General features: G+C 59.5%; 3 protein-coding genes across 3 annotated transcripts; all 3 read right to left on the minus strand.

Annotated features, from left to right (window-relative positions):
- Nucleotides 1-57: 57 nt before the first annotated feature.
- SH3BGRL3 (SH3 domain binding glutamate rich protein like 3) lies at nucleotides 58-1,839 on the minus strand. Its single transcript, XM_030964576.1, has 3 exons — nucleotides 1,681-1,839; nucleotides 1,252-1,419; nucleotides 58-958 (listed from the first exon to the last, which is right to left on the minus strand). Exons 1-3 carry the CDS (start codon nucleotides 1,726-1,728, stop codon nucleotides 893-895), a joined length of 282 nt encoding a protein of 93 aa, XP_030820436.1. The 5' UTR covers nucleotides 1,729-1,839; the 3' UTR covers nucleotides 58-892.
- A 312-nt stretch (nucleotides 1,840-2,151) lies between these two features.
- Nucleotides 2,152-13,728, minus strand: CEP85 (centrosomal protein 85). The gene is made up of 14 exons (XM_030964554.1): nucleotides 13,673-13,728; nucleotides 12,495-12,566; nucleotides 11,819-11,962; nucleotides 9,171-9,853; nucleotides 8,392-8,525; nucleotides 7,489-7,606; nucleotides 7,027-7,212; nucleotides 6,538-6,690; nucleotides 6,293-6,447; nucleotides 5,956-6,076; nucleotides 5,483-5,533; nucleotides 5,290-5,397; nucleotides 4,584-4,812; nucleotides 2,152-4,299 (listed from the first exon to the last, which is right to left on the minus strand). Exons 2-14 carry the CDS (start codon nucleotides 12,547-12,549, stop codon nucleotides 4,136-4,138), a joined length of 2,301 nt encoding a protein of 766 aa, XP_030820414.1. The 5' UTR covers nucleotides 12,550-12,566; nucleotides 13,673-13,728; the 3' UTR covers nucleotides 2,152-4,135.
- An 833-nt stretch (nucleotides 13,729-14,561) lies between these two features.
- CNKSR1 (connector enhancer of kinase suppressor of Ras 1) lies at nucleotides 14,562-21,276 on the minus strand. The gene is given in 21 exon segments (XM_030964683.1): nucleotides 14,562-14,753; nucleotides 14,835-15,016; nucleotides 15,753-15,843; nucleotides 15,921-15,985; nucleotides 16,155-16,228; nucleotides 16,312-16,383; nucleotides 16,793-16,866; nucleotides 16,956-17,128; nucleotides 17,262-17,292; nucleotides 17,450-17,580; nucleotides 17,659-17,792; nucleotides 18,523-18,608; nucleotides 18,760-19,100; nucleotides 19,103-19,184; nucleotides 19,513-19,572; nucleotides 19,646-19,894; nucleotides 19,971-20,012; nucleotides 20,150-20,234; nucleotides 20,307-20,497; nucleotides 20,736-20,893; nucleotides 21,178-21,276. Coding segments are annotated over 21 exon segments (2,565 nt in total). The 5' UTR covers nucleotides 21,230-21,276.
- Between the last annotated feature and the right edge of the window lie 2,136 nt (nucleotides 21,277-23,412).

The raw sequence follows: 23,412 nt of genomic DNA on the forward strand, positions 1-23,412 counted from the left end.
TTAGGTAGGGTGATGTTTAACCTGTAGCCAAATAAAAGAAAGGCAAGAGCGGCGCTGTGAAAGGTCCAGTAATATTTAATAGCATCTCGGAAGACAACACTGGTTATAAACTTGCTTTTTGGCAGGAAAACAAAATGCACTTGGTCCAGGATTGCAAACAAGCCAACACAAAGAGGAAAAGATGGGACAGCTGGAGCATCAGCTGCTCTGGGGCAGCCCTGAGCCGTTAATGCTCACCAGGGAGCCTGCTCAGGGCGGAGGGCGGCCAGAGCAGCACAGATCCCACTGCCAGCCCCACCCATTCCCCAGGCAGCCTTCAGCCCCACCGTGGTGGGCACTCACACCCAAATTCTGTGCAGTATTTTTGCATTAAATTAAGACAAAAAAACCAAACAAACAACAAAAAACCCCTTACTTAGTTGCCATAATCTCTGCAGTTGAGATGAAGAGGAAAAAAAAAAAAAAAAAAAAAAAAAAGGAAGTGAGGCAGCAGAATTTACAATTTTAACAGCAACTGGGAGAAGTGGGAAGTACCGTGCAGCCCTAAGCCCCTCCCTGGCGAGGCAGAGGAGGGGGCTGAAGGCCAGGATCGCCTCCCACAGCCCCAGAGGCTTTGCTGTTTACGGAGGCACTGGAAGCTGCCGTGAGCCAGGCCCAGCTCTGCTCACAGGCCAAGCAGCGAGCGTCGCTTTCTTTGGATCCCTCTGAGATGAGGCCGGGGTCAGGCAGGAGGGAGGCAGCTGCAATGAGGAGTTTTGGTCGTGGGTTTTTCCCTGGGCTGGGATACAGGTGGCGGTGCCAGGACAGCGCTGGCAGCCGGCAGGTGAGGGTGGTCGGAGATGAGGGCGCTCAGGAATGCAGGTAGAGTCCAGGGTGGGAGGGGAAGCAGGGCTCAGGCCAACTTCAGGAACTCCTGCAGAGTGTTTTGCTCCACAGCTTCCACGAAGAGCTCGTAATCCTGCAGGGAAACGCCACACGGTGACTCCCGAGGCAGGAGGGGCCCTGAGCCCACGGCACAATCTGCTTCACAGCCCTGGCACCAGCTGCTTGTGCCAAGGATGACAGGACAAAGCGGGCACAGCCCCGCTGCCACCCAAACTCCCTGCCTGGGTCCCTTTTTCCCGAGGCAAACAGCCATGCTGGTCCCTGCACCTCACTAGAAATAATTTACAGGGCATCCTGAACATGTGCAGCACATCCAAGGACAGGACACCACCCAGCACCCAGCCCCGGCGCGGAGCACAGCCTCACCCCGCAGTACTGGTCCCCGTTGACGATCTGGGGTGGGATGGCTTTGGGGTTGCCTGCCTTGGCCCTCATCTCCTCCCGGAGAGCGTTGTCCTGGGAGATATCCACCAGCTCGTACTTGATGTTCTTGCCGTCCAGGATTCGGGTTACCTCGCTCTGTTGGGATTTGATCTGGAAGCCGGGTGGGAGAGGCGGGTTACGGGAGATGGAGAGGAGCCCCAGGGGTGGGTGGGCACACACCCAGCGTGCCAGCCGGGCTCAGCACGGTGCCCCGGCCGCGCGGGGGCACAGCCAGCACGGAGCGGTGCCTCGGGGGACAGATGGGGACGGCACAGGGGAGAGGGGACAGCGAGGATGGGGCGGGGGGGCCGCGCTGCCGCACGGACAGAGCCGCGCAGCCGGGCCCTGCCCGCAGCCCTGCCCGGTGCTCACCTCCCGCGAGCCGGTCACCGAGGTGCTGTAGACCTTGAGGGTGCTCATGGTGCGATCGCGGCCGCTCCCAGCGCCAGCCCGGCCAGGGGAGCAGCGAGGGAGGGACGGAGGATGGAAGAAGGGAGGGAGGGAGGAGCGGCAGCCCCGCCGCCGCCCGGCCGGCATGTGACTGCGGGGGCCAATGGGGCCGGCGGCACCGGGCATGCGAACTCGGCGGGGCCGGCCCCGGACACCGCCCCGGCGGAACGGGGAGCGCCGGCACCGGGAACCGCTGGCACCGGGAGCCGCCGGCACCGGGGAGCGCCGGCACCGGGGAGCGCCGGCCGCCGGGGAGCGCCGGCACCGGCCCGACAGAGACCGGGGAGCACCAGCACCGCTCCCACCGCCCGTGCCGGGACAGGCACCGGCAGCAGCCCCGGAGCTCATCCCTCCCTCGGTCCCCAGGCAGGAGGGCCTCGTACGAGTGGGGCACAGCAGCTTTATTTGATACTCCAAATACCCGATACAAACAAGCGCCGAGACAGGCTAGGACAAAGACACCGAGCCCAACGGGACCGGGCACAACACCGGGGGACGTGTGTGACATGAGGACGGGGGGACAGGGAGGGAACACTGTCCTGGACCCTGGCCTGGGGTGTTCTGTAGCCCAAGATCTCCCTGCTCCAGCAGCAGGCAGCACAGCATCACCCTCTGGGCTGGAGGGGCTGAGCTGTGCAGGAGGATGAGGAGAGGACAGGGCCCCATGGAGGGGACACGGGACTGGGCAGCACCAGGCAGCAGCTGAGGTGGTTCCAGCCACAATAATCCCATCTCAGAATCACCTCTGCAGGGGCAGAGGGCACAGCTGTCCCCTCACAGCACCCATCAATGAGAGCATGCACCCCCAAAGCAAAGGGGAGAAGGAGATGGTGCCCAAAGCCCCTGAGAAGCTGCAGGAGCCAACAGAGCTCCCGGCAGTCAGGACAAACAATTTCAAAAACAGCCCTGGAAATGTGTTTTGCTCAGTACACAGCACCAGCAGCCTGGGGACAGACACAGCCAGGAACAGAACACCCAGGGAAAGCAGGACAGACAGACAGACACGGCTGTGTGCTCCCTATGTGGAACAAACCAACCAGTTCCTGGCCACCGTCCCCCATGGTGGCCAAACACCGAGAACAAAACCGATTTGGTCTTAAAATTGTAACACAAAGGAATAACAAAAGCATTTCTGCCAAACCCAGGGCTTGCGGCCCCAGCGTGAACCAAGAGCAGCCAAACAACACAAACGTCAGCAGGACTTTTCCCTGTCACAGCTTGGGCATCTTGCTCTTAACTCGAGATGAAAACCCAAGTTCCACCCTCAGTACTGTAAAGATGTCATTGGGGTTAGGGAGGGTGGTGGGACAGTGAAACTGATCCCTCAGGGACTCATTTAGAAATCCCATGACTTGCAGAGGAGAAGAAAGGAGGGACAGGGCTGTGACAAAGCCCAAGTGGCCACTGCTGGCAGGAAGGGCTCCCTGTGCCACCCCCTCCTCATCAGGACCAGTATGGCCTTCTCCAGTAAAGCAGAGGTGTCCCCAGGGGCACAGAGGCTCTTGGAGGCTCTGGCAGGGCCCACAGACACTTGGGGCTCCCCAGGATTGTTTTGATGGCTCTAAAAGGCTGTGAGAGGGAAGAGCAGCCCCTCACCTGCCAGGGGATGCATTAGGCATGGAGCAGAGTGGGGGCAGAGGGTTCTTCCAGCTCATTAAGGCACTTCAGCATCAATCCACTTCCTCTGCAGTCTGAATCACAGCTGATCCAGGGGACAAAAGGCTTAAGGCTTCTGGGGTAACAGTGCCCAGGGGGAGCATCTCCAGAGTCTTTTAGTGTTGCTTTATTCCTCAACTCGTGCTGGCTGCTGAATGGTTGCATTACCTGAGGAGAGCAGGTCCTGCTCCATCAATCCAAGGCAGCAGCACCTCAATGTAAATGCCAGCAGTGGAACTGGCACACCTGCCTGCCTGCCTGTGGAATCCAGATATCCCACAAACACTGTGACAACCCTCTGGTCCCACTGGTCCCACAGGATGGGCACAGGGAGGTTATCAGCAGGACCAGGGCATACATTTCCTTTCAGCCATCATTTTAACTGGCACACTTGCATGTTCAGCATTTGACATGCCTGGAAGGCAAGTCAGAATTCATCTCCCAGCATCAGAGACCACGGCAGCCTCAGCAAACACAGCATAAAACACATCCCACAAGATCAAAGCTACTGCAAAGCCTGACACCGAAGCCCTGAATTATCCCAGTCATCAGCTGAACACTTCTGGCCACAAACCCCCCGATTCCTCACAGATCAGACAAGTCACACGTCCTGTACCCGAGCAGAGGGATGGTAAAGTGCTGAATAGGTTTAGGGTTGTAGGAGCACAAGACTCCTGAGAGTTTCAAGTCTTCATTCCCTGTCTTACTTTGGGAGTGCTCTTTACTGGGTGATGCAGTTGTCTCCCATGTCCTGAGCGTATCTGTCAGATATTGCAGTCCTCAAGTCCTCCACCTCTTTGTGAAGCTGTTTTACCTCCACCAGCTTCTTGGCCAGTCCGTCAGGGCTCAGCAGGTCATCCTTCTCCTTCACAGGGTACTGCACAGCTGTGGGGTCAGAGAAGGGAGGAGTTTCCTCACATGCAGTTCTCAGCAAGGATCGCACACATTTGCAAATCAGCCAGAAAAACCAACTCACATTTGCAAAAGAGGTTGTAATAACTGAATGTTAAGTAGAACATGCACCTTTGAAGCAAGCCAACCACAGAAAGAGCATTCAGAAGCCCAGAAAGAGCGCTTTCCATGCTCTATGTGAGTTATTTCATTCTGCCACAGCACAGCACAGCACAGAAGGGTTTGTTCTGCCATCGCTCGAAAGGAAATGTACTCACAGTGAATGCCCAGGAGGAGAGAGAGGTTGGGGTCCTTGCCCTGAGCCCTCTGGGTGACGATGCTGTAGACAGACTGTAAATCCTGCAGGCAGCTGGCCAGCTCCCCGTGCAGCTCCTGGGCCAGGCGGGCTGTGTCAGCAGGCAGGGGCTGGGCCGTCAGCTGCGCCTGCCGCAGCTGCTCCTGCAGCGTCAGGTTCTTCTCAATCAGCTCCTGGTTCTGCACGGACAGCTGGACACACGGACAGGGCAGTCAGTGGGCACCTGGGGCAGCACTGCCACGCTGAATGCAGCTGCTGTGTGAGGGGAGCTCTGAGGGCAGGGGCTGGGTTGCATGCAGCCCTCCAGGCTGTGGCCAGAGCAGCGAGTGTCACTGCCACAGGGGAAGTGAAGCTGCACTGTCCCTGCCAGGCCAGAGCAGTAAAAGCTTCCAGGAGCTGGTGCACCTTGCCAAGAGGGCTGCGAGGGGGCTCTGACCGCGGGGCTGTGCTTGGGCTCCTGTTCTGCTGCCCCCAGCTGGCAAGCTCGGCCTCCTCCATCCCATGCCCACCAATTCCCGAGGCACAACCTGCTTCTCCTGCTTCCCAGCAGGGCACAGCTCCTTTCTCAGCCCTGACAGGACAACTGACTAGCAGGAGAGACTGAGCTGCTGACTAAATTCAGGGCCTTGCTCAGAGACAATCCACTGTTCACTCAAACCCCCCCTGACCTCTTTCACGGCAGCCCGGAGCTGCTGCAGAGCATTTTCCCTTCTCATCGCCTCCTCTTTCAGAGCTTGGCTTGTCCCCTCCTCCTGGGCCACCTGTTCTTCCAGGTTCTGGAACAGACCATGGGAACACAGTAAGTCTAACTCATTTCACAGCATATTCTCAAGTTCAGGGTCCCTCCCCATCACCTCTCACCTTGACTTGCAAGGATAACTGCTCCATCTTCTTCTGCTTTTTGTCCACAATCTGGAATTAAAAGCAGACGCATCAGAAGTGGCCACACAGATGCAGTAATACCACCATGAATTCTCCTTCAGTAGGACATCATCTCCTCGCCTTCTCTTTGCTGTCCATTTACTGCTCTAATCACAGAGGCTCTTAGGAGTGGACTTGGATAAAAGGCACCATTAGATTTATCAGCTAAAACCAGACATTGTATTCTTGTGGCTTTCCTCTCCCCTCTTCTGCATTCTGCAGCTTCTCCCCAGAATTACTGGAGAAGTGTGTGGTTATCACACACAGAACAGCTTTTGGAACCCTGCAGTCTGCAATTCCAGGAACTGCTGCCTCAGTGCAAGTGTGCCTTTAAAAGTCCCCGATTTTCTGAGTGCCTGGTGTGACTCAGTGGAAGGAAAAACGTGTGATTCCTGACTGGGACAGCCCCTTACCTTCCTGAGGCAGTCACACTCCTTCTTCAGAGAGTCATGTTCCATTTTCTGCCTCTCCCCATCCTGGGCAGGGGGTCCTCTCTCTGCATTCTTTGCATACTGCTGCAACTTGTCCTGCAAGCTGCAATTAGCAGAACACCATGGGGAAAAAACAGTTTTAGTTATGATCCCTCCCTTACTTTAAGAGGGAAACAATATGAGGAGTGAAATTAATTCCATATCAAATATCAGCATTGCCCTGTTTGCATCCCAGTCCCCCACCTGCCAGGGCTGTGCATCACCCTCCTCGTGCAGCAACTCCTGCAGTGCCAGGATGAAGCTGATTCCTCATTCCTACCTGTGCACAGTGGACAGGAGCTCCCTCTCCTTGTGCTTTTGGGTTTCCAGCTGCAGCTCTTGCTCCCTGAAAGCAGCCTGGACATCTCCAAGCTCTGTTTCCAGTGCCAGCACTGTTTCCTGCAGGGCAGTGGTCTTCAGTTCAGATTCCTTCAGCTGCAACAAAAGGGGAGAGGATGTAACTACAGAAAAGTCACCTGAGCAAGTAAGTGAAGAGCCAGCATTGCAGCTCAGAGGAAGTTTTACCTTCTGACTCTGTTTCTGGTGGTCCTCAAGGGTTGGGAGATCAGCCAGGTATCGTTCCAGGGTCTCGATTCTCTGCTGTCTCTCTCTGTTTTGTTCAGATTCCTTCTGGCATTTCTTTTTAAGGTTATTAATGTGTTTGTCTCTTCCCTTTACCTGCAGGGACAGTTACAGACAAGTTTAGTTTATTTAATTTCTTATTTATTTTTCAGTCTTCTGTAAGCCCACTCATTTAGCTTTTTGCACACCACACAATGCCAAAATACAAGATCCCCTTAACTAACTTCTGCTCATTTAGCTAAAGACAGGCATTCTTTTGGTTAAAAGAGGAGGCACTGAAATGCTCCTAATGCAGGAGGAGAGACTTTTGCTTGTAAACCATAGTCTACAACAAGATGAGAAAACACCTGTAATTACAGACTGCCACAGAAAAGTTTCACCTCAGCACTACGCTGAAAGCACACTCCCATCTCTAGAGCAACAGGATCATACCCTTTCTTCCTGTTTCTTTAGCTCCTCTGCATGTTTCTGCACTGTTTCCTTCAGGGACTCCCGGACCAGCTTCACATCCAGCTCTGCAGCAGCCAGCTTCCTCTCCAGCTCAATGTTCTCCTTGCTGAGGCTCTCAGTCTTCTCTGTGAACTGTGCTCGGAGGAAGGTGTTCTCCCTCTGCAGCTCCTGCAGGCACAGACAGCCTCTCAGTCTGGGGGGTTACAAACTGCCCCAGGGCTGTGTCCTCATCCTGCCCAATCCCCAAACATCCCTCAGCCCATCTGAAACAGCTCCTGCATCACAGCACAGCTTTAACCCAACCAAAGGGGGCACAGAGGTGATGGTGACTCCACACAAGGGATAATTTATAAATTGACTCTGCACAGTCCTGCTCAGCAAACACCTCAGCAGCACTCTGGGCCATTGCATTCAGCACCTATTGCTCCCTGGCACCTGCTGTACCTGCATCCTCAGCATGTAGATGTCTCCATAGGATGCTGGGCAGCCCAGCAGGGCACTGTGCACCTGCAGCTCACTCTCCCGCACCTTCTGCTCCAGCTGGGAAATGTGCTGCCTCTGTCTGCAACAAAACAGGCAATTCACTGTTCTCAAACATAGAGAGCAGCAGCACAACACAAACAGAGCCAGCACAGCACTGCTGCTCCACTCAGTGACAAGCAGAGCACAAACACAACTCTGCCGCTCAGGGCTCACCTGCAGAGAAATAAACACTTTAACCTTTTTTACAATTCTTATTAACTTTTCTTCCCTTCAAAACCCTTCCCCCAACCATGATTACAGATAAAACACACAAGCCTTCCATGTTTTGGAGGATCCAGCTAGACTCTGGAGCTTAGGAGTGGAATGAACAGACAACAGGTGAATCAAAATAAGGAAGAAAAAGTATTTACAGTCCAGATGTTGAAGGTACTTTTCATTAGGACTTACTTTTCAAAAAGCTTGTGCACCACTAGCCTTAGGTAAGAGAAATGTTGTTTGCCAGCCCAAAGTCACAAACACCCAAATTTGAAATAAAGGTCTCAAAGAGCTCCCAAAAATCCTTAAGCAAAAGAGGCAGTTATTGTGACATTCCAGATTAATCATGACGTGAACAGAAATCTTCATCCCTTATAAAACACAGAAAACCATAACTAAAATTAATTGATTTGAGCCCTTCAGGATCATTGTCCTAATTGCAAGAAGGAGAGAAGAGCTCAGGTTGTTCTCTAAGGTCCTTCCATTGTTCTTTGCAACAAAACAAGATCAGCAGGGCAAAAGGGACTCTGAGAAATGAGCCTTCCTTGGTACTTTCCAAATGGAAACAGACTGGACTCTTTGAACCACATGTCAGCCTCAAAGCCTCACCTGTCAATGAGGAGCTCTTTCTCCTTGAGCAGGTTTTCATTGGAGTTCAGGATATTGATCCACTGGGCTGGGTCAGGTGCAGGCAGGGATGGGGAATACAGTGAGGAATGGGGGCAGGTGCCTCCATTTTGTAACTGCAAGGGGAGACAAAACAAGGAGGGAGAGGTCTGTGCCCCACAGGAGTAATTGCAACACTGCTGCAGCTATTTTGCACACTGTGTGCTCATCTGCATGCCAGGGCAGGGCTATTTCAGTCTCTGTTGATGTCCAAGAACAAGAAAGTTTGCCCAAGCACAACTGGAGATTAACAAATAATTTTAGATCACTGTCCTAGCTCGCTGGAAACAATTTGTCTCCATTAGGGTACAGCTGGTGGGAGGTAGTAAACAAATTGTTTCCACCCAGTAAACTGCAGTTAGTTTCATGCATTTTTTCCAAAAAGGCTTTCTTAACCCTAGCTACAGAACAAAGCCATTCTGGACACTGCTTAAAACCTCTTGGCATGCTTTTTCTTCCCAGTTTCTATCAGACAGGGCATTTCAGCTCTTGATCTGGCAGGTGGAGCAGCCCTGTAACATAACCCAGGGCTGCTCTGCACCCACAGCGTGTCAAACGATACCTGTGACACCACAAGCTGTAAAAACAGACGCTCAGGAGGCTTCTGCTGTCACTCAGGGAGCAGCAGCAGACATTTTCCCCCTGGCTCCTTAGTCTGGGACAACAATTCCTGACTACAGAGACAGGAAGGGTTGCAAACTCACACAGCCACAGCTGCCTACCTGCATCTGCTCCACCTGCAGCCGCACCTTGTCCAGCTGCTGTTTCCAGGCACTGAGCTCGCAGACTCCCTGGTGGGGGTGCAGGGCGCAGCCTTCCTGCACCCAGGCTCGGCCTGGGGGAGCTGCCACAGGTTTGGAATAGAAACTGTTGGCCTGGAGTCCCGCTGGCATCATCCTGCTCCCGCTGGGCCACGGCCCGTCGCGCGGCTCGCAGGCCCCGTTGGGCGCCTGTTTGCTCTCTGGCAGCACCTTGTAATGGTCCTTCCCTCCCTCGGAGCCGGCGTTGAACTGCTGGCACCTGTGCAGAGGGTCAGTGCACAGGCTGTCCAGGAGCAGAGACTGGTTCAGGGTCTGCTCGATGGCAGGGGTGTCGAACTTCCAGGCTCCCTCCGTGCGGGCGCGCTCGGCGGCGGCGGGAGGCCAGGCGTGCTCACAGCCGCCGTCCCCCGAGGCCCTGCAGAGACGCAGCAGCTCCCGGGGTGGCACCTGGGAGGACTTCCCGGCGTTCAGGTCCCCGTTCCTGGTGAGCCCTGGCCCGGCAGGCTGTGCAGAGCCCTGGTCCCCTGCAGGACACAGCTTGGAGGGTGAGGCACCCAGCGTGGAAGGCATAACGTGGGCTGTTGGAATGGTCACCTGGGTTTTGATAGGGTGGAATGAGGAGCCGCTACTGGAGTTGCAAAAGTCTAGGAGAAGAAGAGGAGTGATATTCTCATTACAGTCTTGAAAACACAATCCTCCAGTCAGCTTTTCAAAATTATCTTAAAACCAGTTCCTTCCCACTGAAAGCAGCAGCATGACTCAGGCACACTTGTGTCCCCCCTCACTACAAGTTTCAGGAACCTGATGACCTTTTCCTGCCATCACATTTGATCCCTATTTTTAATCCTTGTTTTTAAACTACTCTCGAATAATCTTGAATCAATGTTACCTTTCTCTAGGTTTAGGAATCAAGTCCTTGGTACTGAATAAAAAGGCTGAAACTTACAGAGCTGAACACTGAGCCCGCGATCCTGCTCTGCCCGTCCCACAGCTCAGCGACTCCAAAGGGTGAGCAGAGCTAACAGGAGCCTTCCCTGAGCCCATGATGAGCCTCCAGCATCGCTGGCCCCGAGGATCTGACCTTCCAGCTCCTCCAGGACAGCCCGGCAGAGCCTGTCCCAGAGCAGGGCAATGGCTCTCACCTACGGCCACAGGAAGTGAGACAGAGCCCCTGTCCTGCCAGCGGGGCACCAAACCTGGCTGCAGGCAACTCGGGTTATTCTTAGCAGCTCTCAGATTTCAATACAGCAACAGCAAGGGCTGAGAAAGGCAAACAGCAAAGTGCCTGTTCCCACTCCTTGTCCCGAGACGTTCTGTGTTGCAGGAATTCCAGGTCTGTCCCAGGAACACACTTGATTTCCTCATGGCTTTGGCCCAAGGCCCATCCCCACGTGATGCTCCAACCAGTCACCCTCACACCTGTTTGTACTCTCCAAGCACTGCTGCAACAATGAAAATAAACTCTACCATTTGAATACAGCCCAAATCAGACTGTGAAAAGACCAAAACCACGCTAAAGGAAATGGCAGGAAGCACAGGGAAGTGAAATATTGAGGACTGTGACAATAAAGGCACTCAATCCTTCCATCACAAACGAGCAGTGAGGGCAGAAAACCTCTCAGTACAGCCTGGACTCCAGAGAACACCATGCTACTGGGCAGCTGCAAGCACATTCACCTTGGCACAGGGAAGGGGCAGCACCATTTCCTTTTACAGCCCCTAAATTTATCCCCTGGTGTCACTGCCAGGAACCCGAGGTCCCTGAGCAGCACGTCACGTGGGGATGCTGCAATCAGCTCCCTGAGTGTGCTCAGGGTGCTCACAACAACATTTCTGAGGGATGTTCTGAGCTCAGCGTGCCCCAGCAGCAGCCAGGCCTGCGGGTCACCCTCAGCTCTTACAGCATGGCTGTGACATCACCGGAGCCCAGAAGGGTCATTTCCCAAAGGAAATCATCTCCCTGCCCCCAGCTGCCAAGTGGTGTTTGATCATGCTGAGAGAGGCCTGATGGAACACTTCAACACATGCTCGTGTAGTACTTCCAGCAGTACTTCCAACAGCCAGACCTGCTAAAGCCTCCATTTCACTGGCACATTACTGACATCTGCAATCTTAACAATCATTCCAAATCCCATTCCAAAGGCCCCCTGGAACACAGGGATGTGTGAAGTCTTTTAAGGAACACCACAAAGTCCCTCAATACTGAAAAAATAATGAATAAAGGTGAAAAAAAAACAGGTAGAAAGGACTGCTGGGACCAGAAATTTCACAGAGCGTGCCTCAGCTGAAGGCCAGGCTGCAGAGTTCTCAGCTCTGACACTGCAGAGCCAAACACAAAGGCACAAATTATTTCCTTAAAACGCAAATTATTTCCTTAAAACACAAATTTAAATCACCCAACAGACTTGCTGATAAATCTGTCATTGAGCAATAAGAGCCAGCAAGTCACCAAGGTGGCTTTTGGTCAGTTAAAAGCCCTGAAATGAGACAATACCCAAGCTCAGGGACACAGTCAATGCAACACAACCCTCCCCTGGGTACATCCCAGCCACCTGGGCTGGAAGCAGCTGCAGAACCGTGCCAGGCTGTGCCCCAGGGCTGCCCCTCACCCTCGGTGCTGTCCGAGCAGGAGGTGCCAATGCCCCCGTCCCTGCTCTCGGCCTCGCTGGGACAGCGGCTCAGGGACCTCAGGGACACCATGGCTGCCTTCCACTCACTCTCCAGGAACTGGCTCTTCTGACAGCTGCTGGGGTCTGCAGAGATAAAAAACAGGGATATTTATCCTTTAATTAAGCCATATGTAACCACCAGTGCCTCCAAACCCCAAGCTGGTCCTTGCTTTGCTCCCTGAGTTATATCTTTTGCTAAAGGAAATGGCAGGAAGCAAAGGGAAGTGAAATAACATCAACAGGAGCCTGAAAAACAACCTTGGTGAGGAAGTCAGAATGCAGAAGCTGTAAATTATACTCCCATTGATCAGTTTGGTCATGTTACAGCCAGCTGGTGCTCTGACTAAAAGGAGCAGCAGCAGCACAGCAAAACTGGGCAAGTTAAAGAGGCATTTTTGCATTAACTCTGAAGAACTCTCCCAGATTCATCAGCTATCAGCATAAGGGAGAAATTCCTTATCAAATGACTGCTGAAAAAGCAGGCAAGGGGAGAAAAAAAGACTTTTTTTGAACAAAAAGCTTCTGGTAGAGAATCTTCTGAGGGCCACGTGTCTCCTCAGAGAAAGTGAACCAGGATCTGTGAGCAGCAGGGCTTTGGAGAAAGGACTGTCCTTACCCAATGGGTTCTTCTGCAGCAGCCTCAGGTCTGGATCTTTCTCAGGAGCAGCCATCTTATCTACCTAGAGAGCTGGATAAACCAATAAAAATCTTATTTTAAGTGAGTATAATCCACGCCCCATTCCCACTAACCAACACGGCAGCTACTCATCAGAGGAACACAGTATTTGGTATTTAATTAGCTTCTTCTCCCAATAATATCTGGCTTTTCCCTGCAGCAACACTTAAAAAAAACCCAAACAAACCCTTGTAGATTTTCTTCATGCCTGTTTGCACCATGCTCCAGGTATTCAGCAGCACCTTCCAGCTGTTATCTGTGCCTACAGAGATTAAAAATTTCTCTTTATAAGTCTCAACTCTCAACCAGCTCATTTCTGCCCTCTGTAGAGGTCACTGAGCAACTACATGAGGAAAGAAGTCCTTCAAAGATCAGCCTTTCTGTGCCATGAATGGCAATCTTTATCTGCCCGGAGTTTTGGGTTAATTTCTCTATTTCTCTGAGTGCTTCAGCCAGTGAATTTCCAGTCTCTGATAATGCAAGTGCAATTTACAAATTACACACTGGAAATTCAAGGCCTCTACAAACCCATACTCAATCCTCACTCAGCAGCTGTTCCAGATTCTTGTTAAACTGATTCAAGGAGCTCAGATAAGAAATTAATTCCTAGAAAACATTCATATACACAGATGTTACAACCTAGCAGAAACAGTGGGCGTACAACAGGGCAACGAACCAGAAACAGCATTTTACTCAGCAAAGAAACGAAACGCTTCTACATAAATGCAGTGCTCATTATGGCTAATTTAGGCGTGGTTAATTTAGGCAGAAATGATTTCAGGTAAATTTCTGACGGGCTGCAGGTCCCGGTCCTTGGGGGTCGGGTGGAGAGGGGCAGATCCTGAGGAGCCTCGGAGGGCCTGGGGGCTCAGCACCCGATCCAGAGGCGGCGGGGAGGGGGTGTGGGTCCTGGGGGCCCGGTCCCTGAGGGGGAGAGCGGGGCCCGGTCCCTGAGGGGCGGCCACGAGGAGCGGAGAGACCGGTCCCGGACGGGCGGGAGGGTCCGGGCTGCGGCGCCGGTGTGGCAGCGGCGCTGCCGGTGCCCGGTGGCGGTGCCGGTACCGTGTGGGTGCGGCTCAGGGCCGGTGCCGGTACCGATACCGGGCTCTGTCCCTCACCTGCCGCCACTGCCGCCGCTCCCGCCACCCCCGCGCGCCGCGACCGTTACCTCCGCCGGGAGGGGCGTGGCAGAGCGCGGGGGGGGGGGCGTGGCTTCCTGGTGTATCAGCCAATCGAATATTCTGACCACGCCCCTACGGATGCCTCATTGGCTCGTCTGAACGCTGTCCCAGCCCCCGCCGCGAAGGGTTCTGGCGGGGGAAGAATGGCCGTGGGCGGCACCCGTAGGGCGGGCGCGGAGGAGGCTCAGCCGGGGAAGTGAAATGGAAATGGAAATTAAATAGAAATGGAAATGGAAATGAAATGGAAATGGCAATGGGGAATCGGGGGCGCCTCTGGATGTCCTGCCAGGGGAGCGACAGGACAAGAGGCAACCACCTGAGGCAGCACCAGGGGAGGGTGAGGTCGGACGTCAGGAGGCATTTCTCCATGGAAAAGGTGGTCAAGCAGTGGCACAGCCTGCCCGGGGCGGTGGCTGAGTCACATCCCTGGGAGTGTTCAAAAACACGAGGATGTGGCGCTTGGTTGAGTGGTGAACGCGGCAATGCCAGGTTTACAGCTGGACGCGCTGATCTCCGAGGTCTCTTCCAGCCTAAACAGTTCCATGATTTGATGATTTCAGCACCAAGAAAAACCACGGCAGGACCAGGCCCTGTCCACACGTTTATTTACAGCAGAAGAGCCCCCGGCTGGGCCGGCCGGCAGCGCCACAGCGGGCGCTCAAAATCCCCTCCTTGCCGAGTGCAGGCAAGGAAAAATTAAGACCGTCACTTAAAATTAAGGAGTTAGATGGCCCCTCTGGGGGCTGAGCCTTCCAGAACTTGTCCAGGCTCCCGGCACGGAGCACCCACCGTGCTGGGCACCGAGGCAGGGCAGGCCCGGCGGGTGTCAGGGCTCGGCCGCCTCTCCCTGCGGGCCGCGCTGCTCTCCGGCACCGCCCTGGCGCTGCTGCCCTGCCCAGCCCTCCCGCAGCTCCTGGTACAGCTCCTGGTGCTCCTCCTTCCAGCGCCGGAAGGTGGCCGAGGTGAGCGCCGCGTCTCCCAGCAGCTGCTCCAGCGCCTGCAGCTCCGCCAGCTTCGCCTGCCCGCAGCGACACCGCACGTTTTGGGGGGCCGGCCGTGGGCAGGGGGCTCGGGGGGCTCGGGGGGGTCGGGGCCGCACCTTGAGCGTGCTCTGCAGGGCCCGCACGGCGTGCACCCGCTCGTTGATGTGCGGGTTCCTGTTGCGCCGCAGGAAGGACTTGCGGCCCTGCTCCCGCGTCTGGAGCCGCCGCTGCCCCGTGAGGGACAGCCCGCCCTGCCGCAGGCACCGCGCCAGGCGCTCCAGCTCCTCCGCGCCGGGCTCTGCGCAGGGACAGGGGCGCTGCAGCGGCCGGGCAGCGCCCAGACCCCGCGGCGCCCCGAGGGCCTGGGAGCCTGGAGTGGCTCGGGAGGGACCTTAGAGATCATCCAGTGCCACCCCTGCCATGGGCAGGACACCTCAAACTGTCCCAGGCTGCTCCAAGCTCCATCCAGCCTGTTGGGCACTGCCAGGGATCCAGGGGCAGCCACAGCTGCTCTGGGCACCTGTGCCAGGGCCTGCCCACTCACACAAGGGACTCTGTCCTCCTGAACCAGCCTAAACCAACTCCTAAACCAACCCAAACCAACTCCTCCTAAACCAACCTAAACCAATTCCTCCTGAACCAACCCAAACCAACTCCTAAACCAACCTAAACCAATTCCTCCTAAACCAACCCAAACCAACTCCTCCTAAACCAACCCAAACCAATTCCTCCTAAACCAATCCAAACCAACTCCTCCTGAACCAATCTAAACTAATTCCTTCTAAACCAATCCAAACCAACTCCTCCTGAACCAATCTCAACCCAACTCCTTCTAAACCGATCTCAACCTTCTCTTTTTAGTTTAAATCCATCCCCCTTGCCCTGTGCCCTCATAACAAATCCCTCTCCATCTTCCCTGCCGCTGCTTCATCCCGAGATGGTTCACAGCCAAGCACAGGCCAGCTGGAGTTCCCCAGCACACCCAGAAGGGGGGCACACAGGGTGACAGGGGTCAGCTGTCCCCCTGCACGTACCCAAGGGGGAGCAGGGCCGGGGGCTGCCCTGGGGGCTGCTGCCTGGGGACAGCTGTGCCTTCTCCGGGCTGTTCTGCAGCCTCTTCCGTGCCTGGGGGAGAGAGGGGCAGCAGGTGACACAAGGAGCTCTGTCCCTGTGTCCCCAGGGTGTGCCCCAGGGCCACTCACCGGGTCAGATCCGTGCCTGGGGGTCTCATCGTCGGGGTCCTCAGCTTCTGTCTCACTGTAGCAGTCTGGAGGCCACGGGAGCAGACAGAAATTCCCTCCCAGGGCTGGCAATCATCCCAGCCACCCCTCAGGGAGCGTTTGTCACATCCCCAAATCCTGGGCCCAGCTCCCAGCGGTGCCCCTACCCCATGGGGACCCCCTGCCACCGACCCCAGCCCGGGGTGGCCTCCTCACCTTCCTCCTTGTCTGGGACTGCCTGCTGGGCCAGCGTGTGCTTTGTCTTGGCTGTCACCAGGCGACTGACCCACCTGGGGAGGGACAGGAGGGACAGGAGGCTCCTGGCCAGCCCGGGCTGCTGGGGCCAGCGCTGGCCATGGGCTCTGCTACTCACATGCTCAGGTCAGCCAGGGTTTCAGCAGCAAACACAAAGGGCTTGTATGTCTGGTGGCACAGCTGGAACACGCTGGGGACAGGGGGGTGGCTGCTGTGGGGACACAGGGGAGCCCCCAGCCCCCTGCAGGCCCCCAGCCCAGCTCCAGCCCTCAGCCTCATCCCAGATAACCCCAGGAACACAGGGCAGGCCTTGCTCAGAGTGTGGGCACAGGTGCCAGCTCTGGGACCCCATCAGCTCTCTGGGGACCTCACCAGCCCCATGGGGACCCCAGCAAACCTATGGGGACCCCACCAGCCCCATGGGGACCTCACCAGCCCCATAGAAACCCCAATGGCCCTCTGGAGACCTCACCAGCCCCATGGGGACCCCAGCAGCCCCATGGGGACACGCAGGTGGTTCCCAGCAGGACACATCAGCACGTGGCCTTGGCCCTTTTCCACCACCATCTGGGGGTGACAGTGACACAGACCCCACTCACTATTTCTTCTTCTGCTCCCTGGTGCTCTCCAGGTTGTAGGTGGCCACGTTGATGAGTCCTGCAGCCCTCTCATCCTGCAGGGACAGGGACAGCCGTGTGGGCACCACCCCGGGAGATGCCAGCTGCCCAGGCGGGCACAGGGACACCCCGCGCCCCCACTCACGTTGGGGTGGTTGTACCAGTAGAGCGTGTGGCCCTTGAGCACCACCCAGCACCGCTTCCACTTCTGGGCCATGAAGCCCACGTGCTCCTTCTTCTTGAGGAGCCACCCGTCACAATCCGCCCGGCCCAGGTCCCGGCACGACACCCGCCGGCGGCTCAGCCGGGTGGCCACGCCTGCGCCACGGCCCGGGGTCAGGGCAGGGGAGGAGAGACCCCCGGGCAGGGGGCAGGGCCGGGGGAGCAGAGCCCCCCAGCACAGCCCCCAGCCCCACCTGGCAGGGCTCTGCTCGCCTTTAGCTCTGCTCACCTTTAGGTCTCCGTCCCGTGCTGGGGCTGCCCTGGGCAGGGAGACAGGTGGGATTTTAGTGACAGTGCAGGGCAGTGTTTGCTGAGCCCCCAGCAGCACCACAGCCTTAGGGACCCCCTTAGGGACCCCCAATTCACACACCCACAGCAGGGGCTCAAGGAGAACCTCGGACTCCCCCCAGCTCTCACCTCCGCAGGGCTGGGCTCTGCTGCCCCTGCTGCCCTGGGGCTCAGCTCTGTGCCACGGGGCTCAGGGGCAGCAGGGCTGCTCGGGGGGGTGCCCAGGGCGCTGCCGCTGTCCCACAGCTCCTCTGCAGCGCCTGTGAACAGCGAGCGGGGCTGCAGCCTCGTGTCCTGGGGGAGCTGCTCCGTCCCCGGCACCCCCTGCTCCATCCTACCCTGCCCGGCCGGGCCCGGCAGCTCCTCCACAGCTGCCCCGGGCAGCCTGGGCTCCCGCTCGGCCTCCTCCTGCTCCTCGTCAGTGACGGGATCCGGGACAGACTCTGCTCCCGAGTCCAGGTCAGCCGCGACGCTGGGAGGAAACGGGGACCCCTGAGCCCCAGAGCTCCGGGAGCGCGGCCGGGATCCCGATCCACCTCGGGCTGGGGCACTCCCTGCCCGGGAAGGGGCTGGAGGGGGCGCGGGGGCAGAGCTCCAGCCCGGTTCCAACCCGATTACAACCCGGTTCCAGCCCCGTTCAGTTCCAGCTCCGTTCCAGCCCAGCTCCAGCCCAGCTCCAGCCCAGCTCCAGCCCGGCTCCAGCCCGGCTCCAGCCCGGCTCCAGCTCGATTACAACCCGGTTCCAGCCCCGTTCAGTTCCAGCCCGGTTCTGCCTGGCTCCAGCCCGGTTCCAGCCCCGTTCCAGCCCCGTTCCAGCCCGGCTCCAGCCCCGTTCCAGCCCCGTTCCAGCCCGGCTCCAGCCCGGTTCCAGCCCCGTTCCCGTTCCAGCGGGCTGCCCTGCCTGGCTCGGCTGCTGCCCGCGCTGCCGCTGGCTCTCCGCACGCCTTTCCATTCCGGGAGGGGAGAAGGGTCATGGCTAAATATAGTTCCAGCCCCGCTAAAACGTTACCAAGTGAATGAATTACAAACTCCCCTTTTTGTCATTCCTTAAGACTCCTGTCAGCGTCCCGGGCTGCTCACAGGCAGCTGCTGCACTGCTGGCACCTCTCCCCCTAAAAAAGGGCTGGGAAAGGCCCTGAATGCACCCAAACATCTCCTTGCTGGCCAGACTGGGGTGCTGGGGTTGTCGGGATGGGGCTCACCTGGAGGTCAAGGACACGGGGCTGCCTGGGCTCTCACCGCTCCTGGTGCCAGGGGAATCTGCAGCATCCAAAAATGCTCCTGGGGGCTGTGGATGAGCGTCAGTGCCAGCCCCACCCCACCATGGAGCCCAGAGCTTTAGGAATCTCCAGGGTGATGGGAGATGCCCAGCCCTGAGCATCCCTGTCTGATTCCCAGTGCAGCACTGGGGCTGGACTGGGAGCACTGGGATCACTCGCCTGCTGCCTGGGAGAGGGGGGTGGGCCGGGCAGGTCGAGGGGGATCTTCTTCAGCACCAAAGTCACCCTGTTCCCCTTCTCCAGCAGCTTCCTGGCCAGGCTGACAGGCGTCCAACCCACCTGCAAATGCTGGGTGAGCTGTGGGCCACTGCCCCGACTCCATGGGTGTTTGATCCCCCAAACCCACCCCAGCCACAGATCCCACATCCCCCACATCCTCCTGGCAATGGCTCCTGTGTCCCCCAGAGCTTCCGCAGCCATGGCTCCTGCTTTTTGCTGCTCATAACTCCTGCATCCCCCACCTGAGCCCGCCCTGTCCGTGTCCTCCCACCCTGGAGCCCCTGTCCCCCACTCACCACCACCTGCTCGTTGACCTGCACGATCTCATCCCCGGGCAGGATGTGGCCCCCGTGGGCAGCCAGGGCCTGGGCAGAGAGGGGGACAGTGGGGCACCCACTCCTGGGTTCATTCCCTCTCTCCCTCCCAAGCTAATCCCACTCAGGATCCCTCCCGGCCAGGGAGAACCAGGGGGGTTAACCATGAACCCGACTGCACCCCCGGAGCTGCTGCTGGGGTCGGGGTGCAGAGGGGGCTCCCCCATGCCCGGGCTGTGCTCACTCGTGGGATGAGTTACACGGGCTCAGCCACAGGCAGCACCCCCTGCTCCGGGTCAGGGATTAGGGCCCTAATCTGGATCCCACCCCACAAAAGGGGGTGACTGAGGGGCAGGGGGTGACGGGGCCCCTCACTCACCTCCGGGCTGGTGGCAGACACGAGGTGCAGGCAGGAGCTGGTGGAGGTGATCTCAAAGCCCTGGGGGGGCCAAGGTGGGGTTTGAGCAGGGGGTCCCGAGGCAGAGGGGGGCCCTGGGGTGGAGGGCACTCACCAGCCGGGCGGTGAGCAGGGCCTGGGGGCTCCCCAGAACATCACAGGGCGCTGCTGGGGGCTCAGGGGACGCTGGGGGGCTCTGCCACGGGCCGAGGGGCAGTGTTGGGGTGCTGGGGGACGTCGGGGGGCTGCCCTGTGGGCCGGGGAGCAGCGCCAGCCCCACGCTCTGCAGCACAGCCCTGCGCTCCAGCAGCGCCGGGGGGCTGCAGCCCACGATGCTCTCGCAGATGCCCTCGATGTGCTGGCACTGGGGGTGACAGCGGGGGTGAGGGGGACCCTGGCAGCCCCCCAGGCCTGCCACCCCCTCCTCCCCCAGCACTCACAATCTGCAGGATCCCGCTGCTCCTCTGGGCCGCAGGGAGGTCCTGGGGGGCAGGACGTGGGATGAGCACCATGGGGTGGCTCCATCCCAGCTGGGGGTCCCTGAGGGGCACCCCCCGCACCCCATGTCCCCTCAGCAGAGCCCCGGGGGTCAGGAGAGCAGCCAGCCCCGGGCACTCACCGCCTGCAGCGTCTCTGCCAGCTGGGCACACAGCACGATGATGTCCCGGCTGGCTGAAAAGTCATTGAGGGTGGAGAACAGGTACCTGGGGGGACACAGAGCTCAGCCCCCGGGGTGGGGGCACCCAGCACCCAGGGCGGCCCTCACCTGCCCACACCTGTTGAGCCAGGAGAAGAGCTCCTTGGCAGCCCCGACCAGGTCGATGACTCGGGCCAGGAGGGTGAGGGAGGGCGGCTGGGGGGCATCCCCTGCTGGCAGCCCCCCCTGCACCAGGCTCTGGATGCCCTGTGCCAGCTCCTGCAGCCTCTCCGTCAGTGTCCGCAGGCTGGTGCTCGCCAGCCTTGTGTCCTGGGGGGACAGGGGTGCCAGGGGATGGACGGGCAGGGTGGCATTCAGGGGGTCACCTTCACCCAGCCCATGGTGTCCCCATGTCCTTCCCTCTGCCCAGCTCAGAGCCCCCTCCACTGAGCCCAGGGTGCCCCTGTGTCCCCACCTTCCACCCAGGCCAGGGTGACCCCACATCCTCATCCTTCAGCCCAGGGAGCCCCCACATCCCCCTGCTCGTCCCGGGGATCCCGGCACTCACCAGGTTCCGCAGCTGCTCCACGGCCTCCAGCAGCAGCTCCTGGTGTCCCACGGGCCACACGCCCAGAGCCTCCAGGCCCCCCGGCTCCAGCCCCAGCAGGTCGGGCCCCGAGAGCCCCCAGGCCTCGAAGGGGTACCCCTGCACGGCCGCGTCCAGCCCTGCATCAGCCCCCTTGCAGTGTCCCTGGCAGTGTCCCCTGGCAGTGACCCCTGGCAGTGTCCCCTGGCAGTGTCCCCTGGCAGTGACCCCTGGCCGGTGGCAGGCTCCTCTCCACGCACCGAGCTCACCCGGCCTCAGCCTAAAGGGTGGGAAGGGCCGGACCCCACCCCGGGAATGCCCCTCCGGGCAGGAGAACAGGGACGGGAAGCACCGGCACCCCCCGCCCCATGTCCCCAGGCTGGGGACACCCCAGCGCAGAGCCCGAGGGCAGCCGGGCACTCACCTCGGAGCCAGGCGGCCGGTTGTGCGGGGCCCCAGCAGCGCACGGGCTCCATGGGGGCGGCGGGGCCGGAACGGCGGGCCCGGAACGGCGGCGGGGCGGGCGCGGCTCTCACCTGCGCCGGGCGCGGTCCCACCTGCGCCGGCAGCCGCAGCCCCATTGGCGCTCCCCGGTGCCGCTCAGCGCCGGGCCCGCCTGCCCCGGACGGTGCCGTGGGGCGAGGCCGCGGTGAGTCACAGCCCGGGCGGTGACACACGGCACCTGGAACGGCCGGGAAACGGCACCCGGTGTCACCCCCAGCGAGGGCTGAGGCCCGACAGCGCTTGTGACACCAGTGGGACCCCCCAGTAGCCCTGTGACACCAGTGGGACACCCCAGGTGCCCTGTGGGTGCAAAGTTAGGCCACAGTGACCCCCAGAAGAACCGGAGGGAAGCCCCTGCTCAGCCCTGGAGGTTTTGGGGTGCCACCCCCCACCCAAATCATAACTCACACCCCTTTACAGGTGGGGAAACTGAGGCAGCCCCGTGCCGGCCTGCAGAGGGGCTCGCCCGTGGTTAAGCCCGGCCCTTCGGCTCCCCAGATCCGGGCTGGGCTGGGCTGGCCCCCCCGCCCGGCGTGTCCGCTCCGGGGAGCAGCGGGCGCTGATCGCGGCTGACAGCGGCTGCTCCGCGCCCTGCCCGGGCCGCGGCACGCACGGAGCCCCTCGCCGGCATCGGGGGTCCCAGCCCAGCCCCGCTGCTCCCACGGGCCCGGTGCCGCTGCCCCGCGCTCGCCATGATCATCCGCCCCCGCCGCCTGACCCCGGGGTACTTCAGACTGCTGCAGGTAAGGGCCGAGCAGGGCCGGGGGAGCCCCGGAGAGCCCCGGGTGCTGCTGCCCTCGCTGCCCTCGCTGCCCACCGGGCCTGCCCCGGGAGCCGTGCCCAGCTCCAGCCCGGCTCCACACTGGCAGTGACGATGCTGCCGATGGGGGCCCACAAGTGCTGCAGGGGCACCCTAAAAACCCAGAGGGGCACAAAGCTGCCCCCCCTTTGCCCTTACACTCCCCAGTGTGATGGGGCCATTCAGGGCACGGCCCCAGGCCCCTGTGCCCGGGGGGTTCGGGGTATTCCCGCGCTCCCCTTGTGCTCTCTGTGTCCCCACAGATGCAGCTGGCAGCGGGACGAGACGCTGAGCCGGGGGGGCGGCTGCTGACCCCCCTGGCCCTGCTGCTGGCGGCCGCCGGGCTCTGCCTGTCCCTCTACAGCGCCCGGAGAATGGCGGACCCCGGCAAGGCGCCCCCGGAGCCGTGAGCGGGGGCTGGGGGGCCCTGGGGACAGTGCCGGGGGTGTCGGGGCCCTGGGGACAGTGCCGGGGGTGTCGGGGTCCCCTCCACCCGCCCGAGCTCTGCAGCTGACCTGCGCCACATCCAGCCCTTCCCAGCGCCATGGGTGCCCTGGGCATGGGGGACACGCCTGTCCCCGCCTGTCCCCGCCCCGGGCAGCCGGGATGCAGGACGGAGAAGCCGCTTCCAGCTCCGGAGCTGCCGGCTGAGCCCGGCCCGAGCACCGGGGGACAGCGGGATCCGGCCACCAGAGCAGCGGCTGGACGGACGGACAGAGGGACGGCAGAGCTGCATCCAGCCCCATCCCCCGCGGGAGCAGAGCGGGCTGGGGACCCCGGTGGTGGCCACAGAGCCCCCCTGTCCCCATGGGAACGCGCGGTGGCCGCGGCCCCGCAGGAATGAGGCCAGCGCCGTGTTAGATAACGGGCAGGGGGGACACGGGCGGTGACGTGACCCTGGGCAGGGACATCTCATCCGTGTCCCTGGATGGGCACATCCCACATCCCTGGGCAGGCACATCCCGTGTCCCTGGGCACATCCCTGGGCAGGGACATCCCACCCCCTGTCCCTGGGCACATCCCCTGTGCCTGGGCAGGCACATCCCGCTGGGATGGCGGTCTCAGCCTCCCCAGCCCCCGCAGAGCTGTGGCTCTCCCTCCCTCCCTCCCTCCCTCCCCCGGAGCCTCGGGGACAAATCCGGGTAGGCTGTGTGGAAATAAACCCTTCCCTAGCCAGCACAGCCGTGTCACTGCTCTGTCACTGCCCCAGCACAGCTCTGTCACTGCTCTGTGTGCCCCAGCACAGCTCTGTCACTGCCCCAGCACAGCTCTGTCACTGCTCTGTCACTGCTCTGTCACTGCCCCAGCACAGCTCTGTCACTGCTCTGTGTGCTGTTCCCAGCAGTTCCCAGTCCC

This window comes from Camarhynchus parvulus, chromosome 23 (assembly GCF_901933205.1).
Source record: "Camarhynchus parvulus chromosome 23, STF_HiC, whole genome shotgun sequence".
NCBI lineage: Eukaryota > Metazoa > Chordata > Aves > Passeriformes > Thraupidae > Camarhynchus > Camarhynchus parvulus.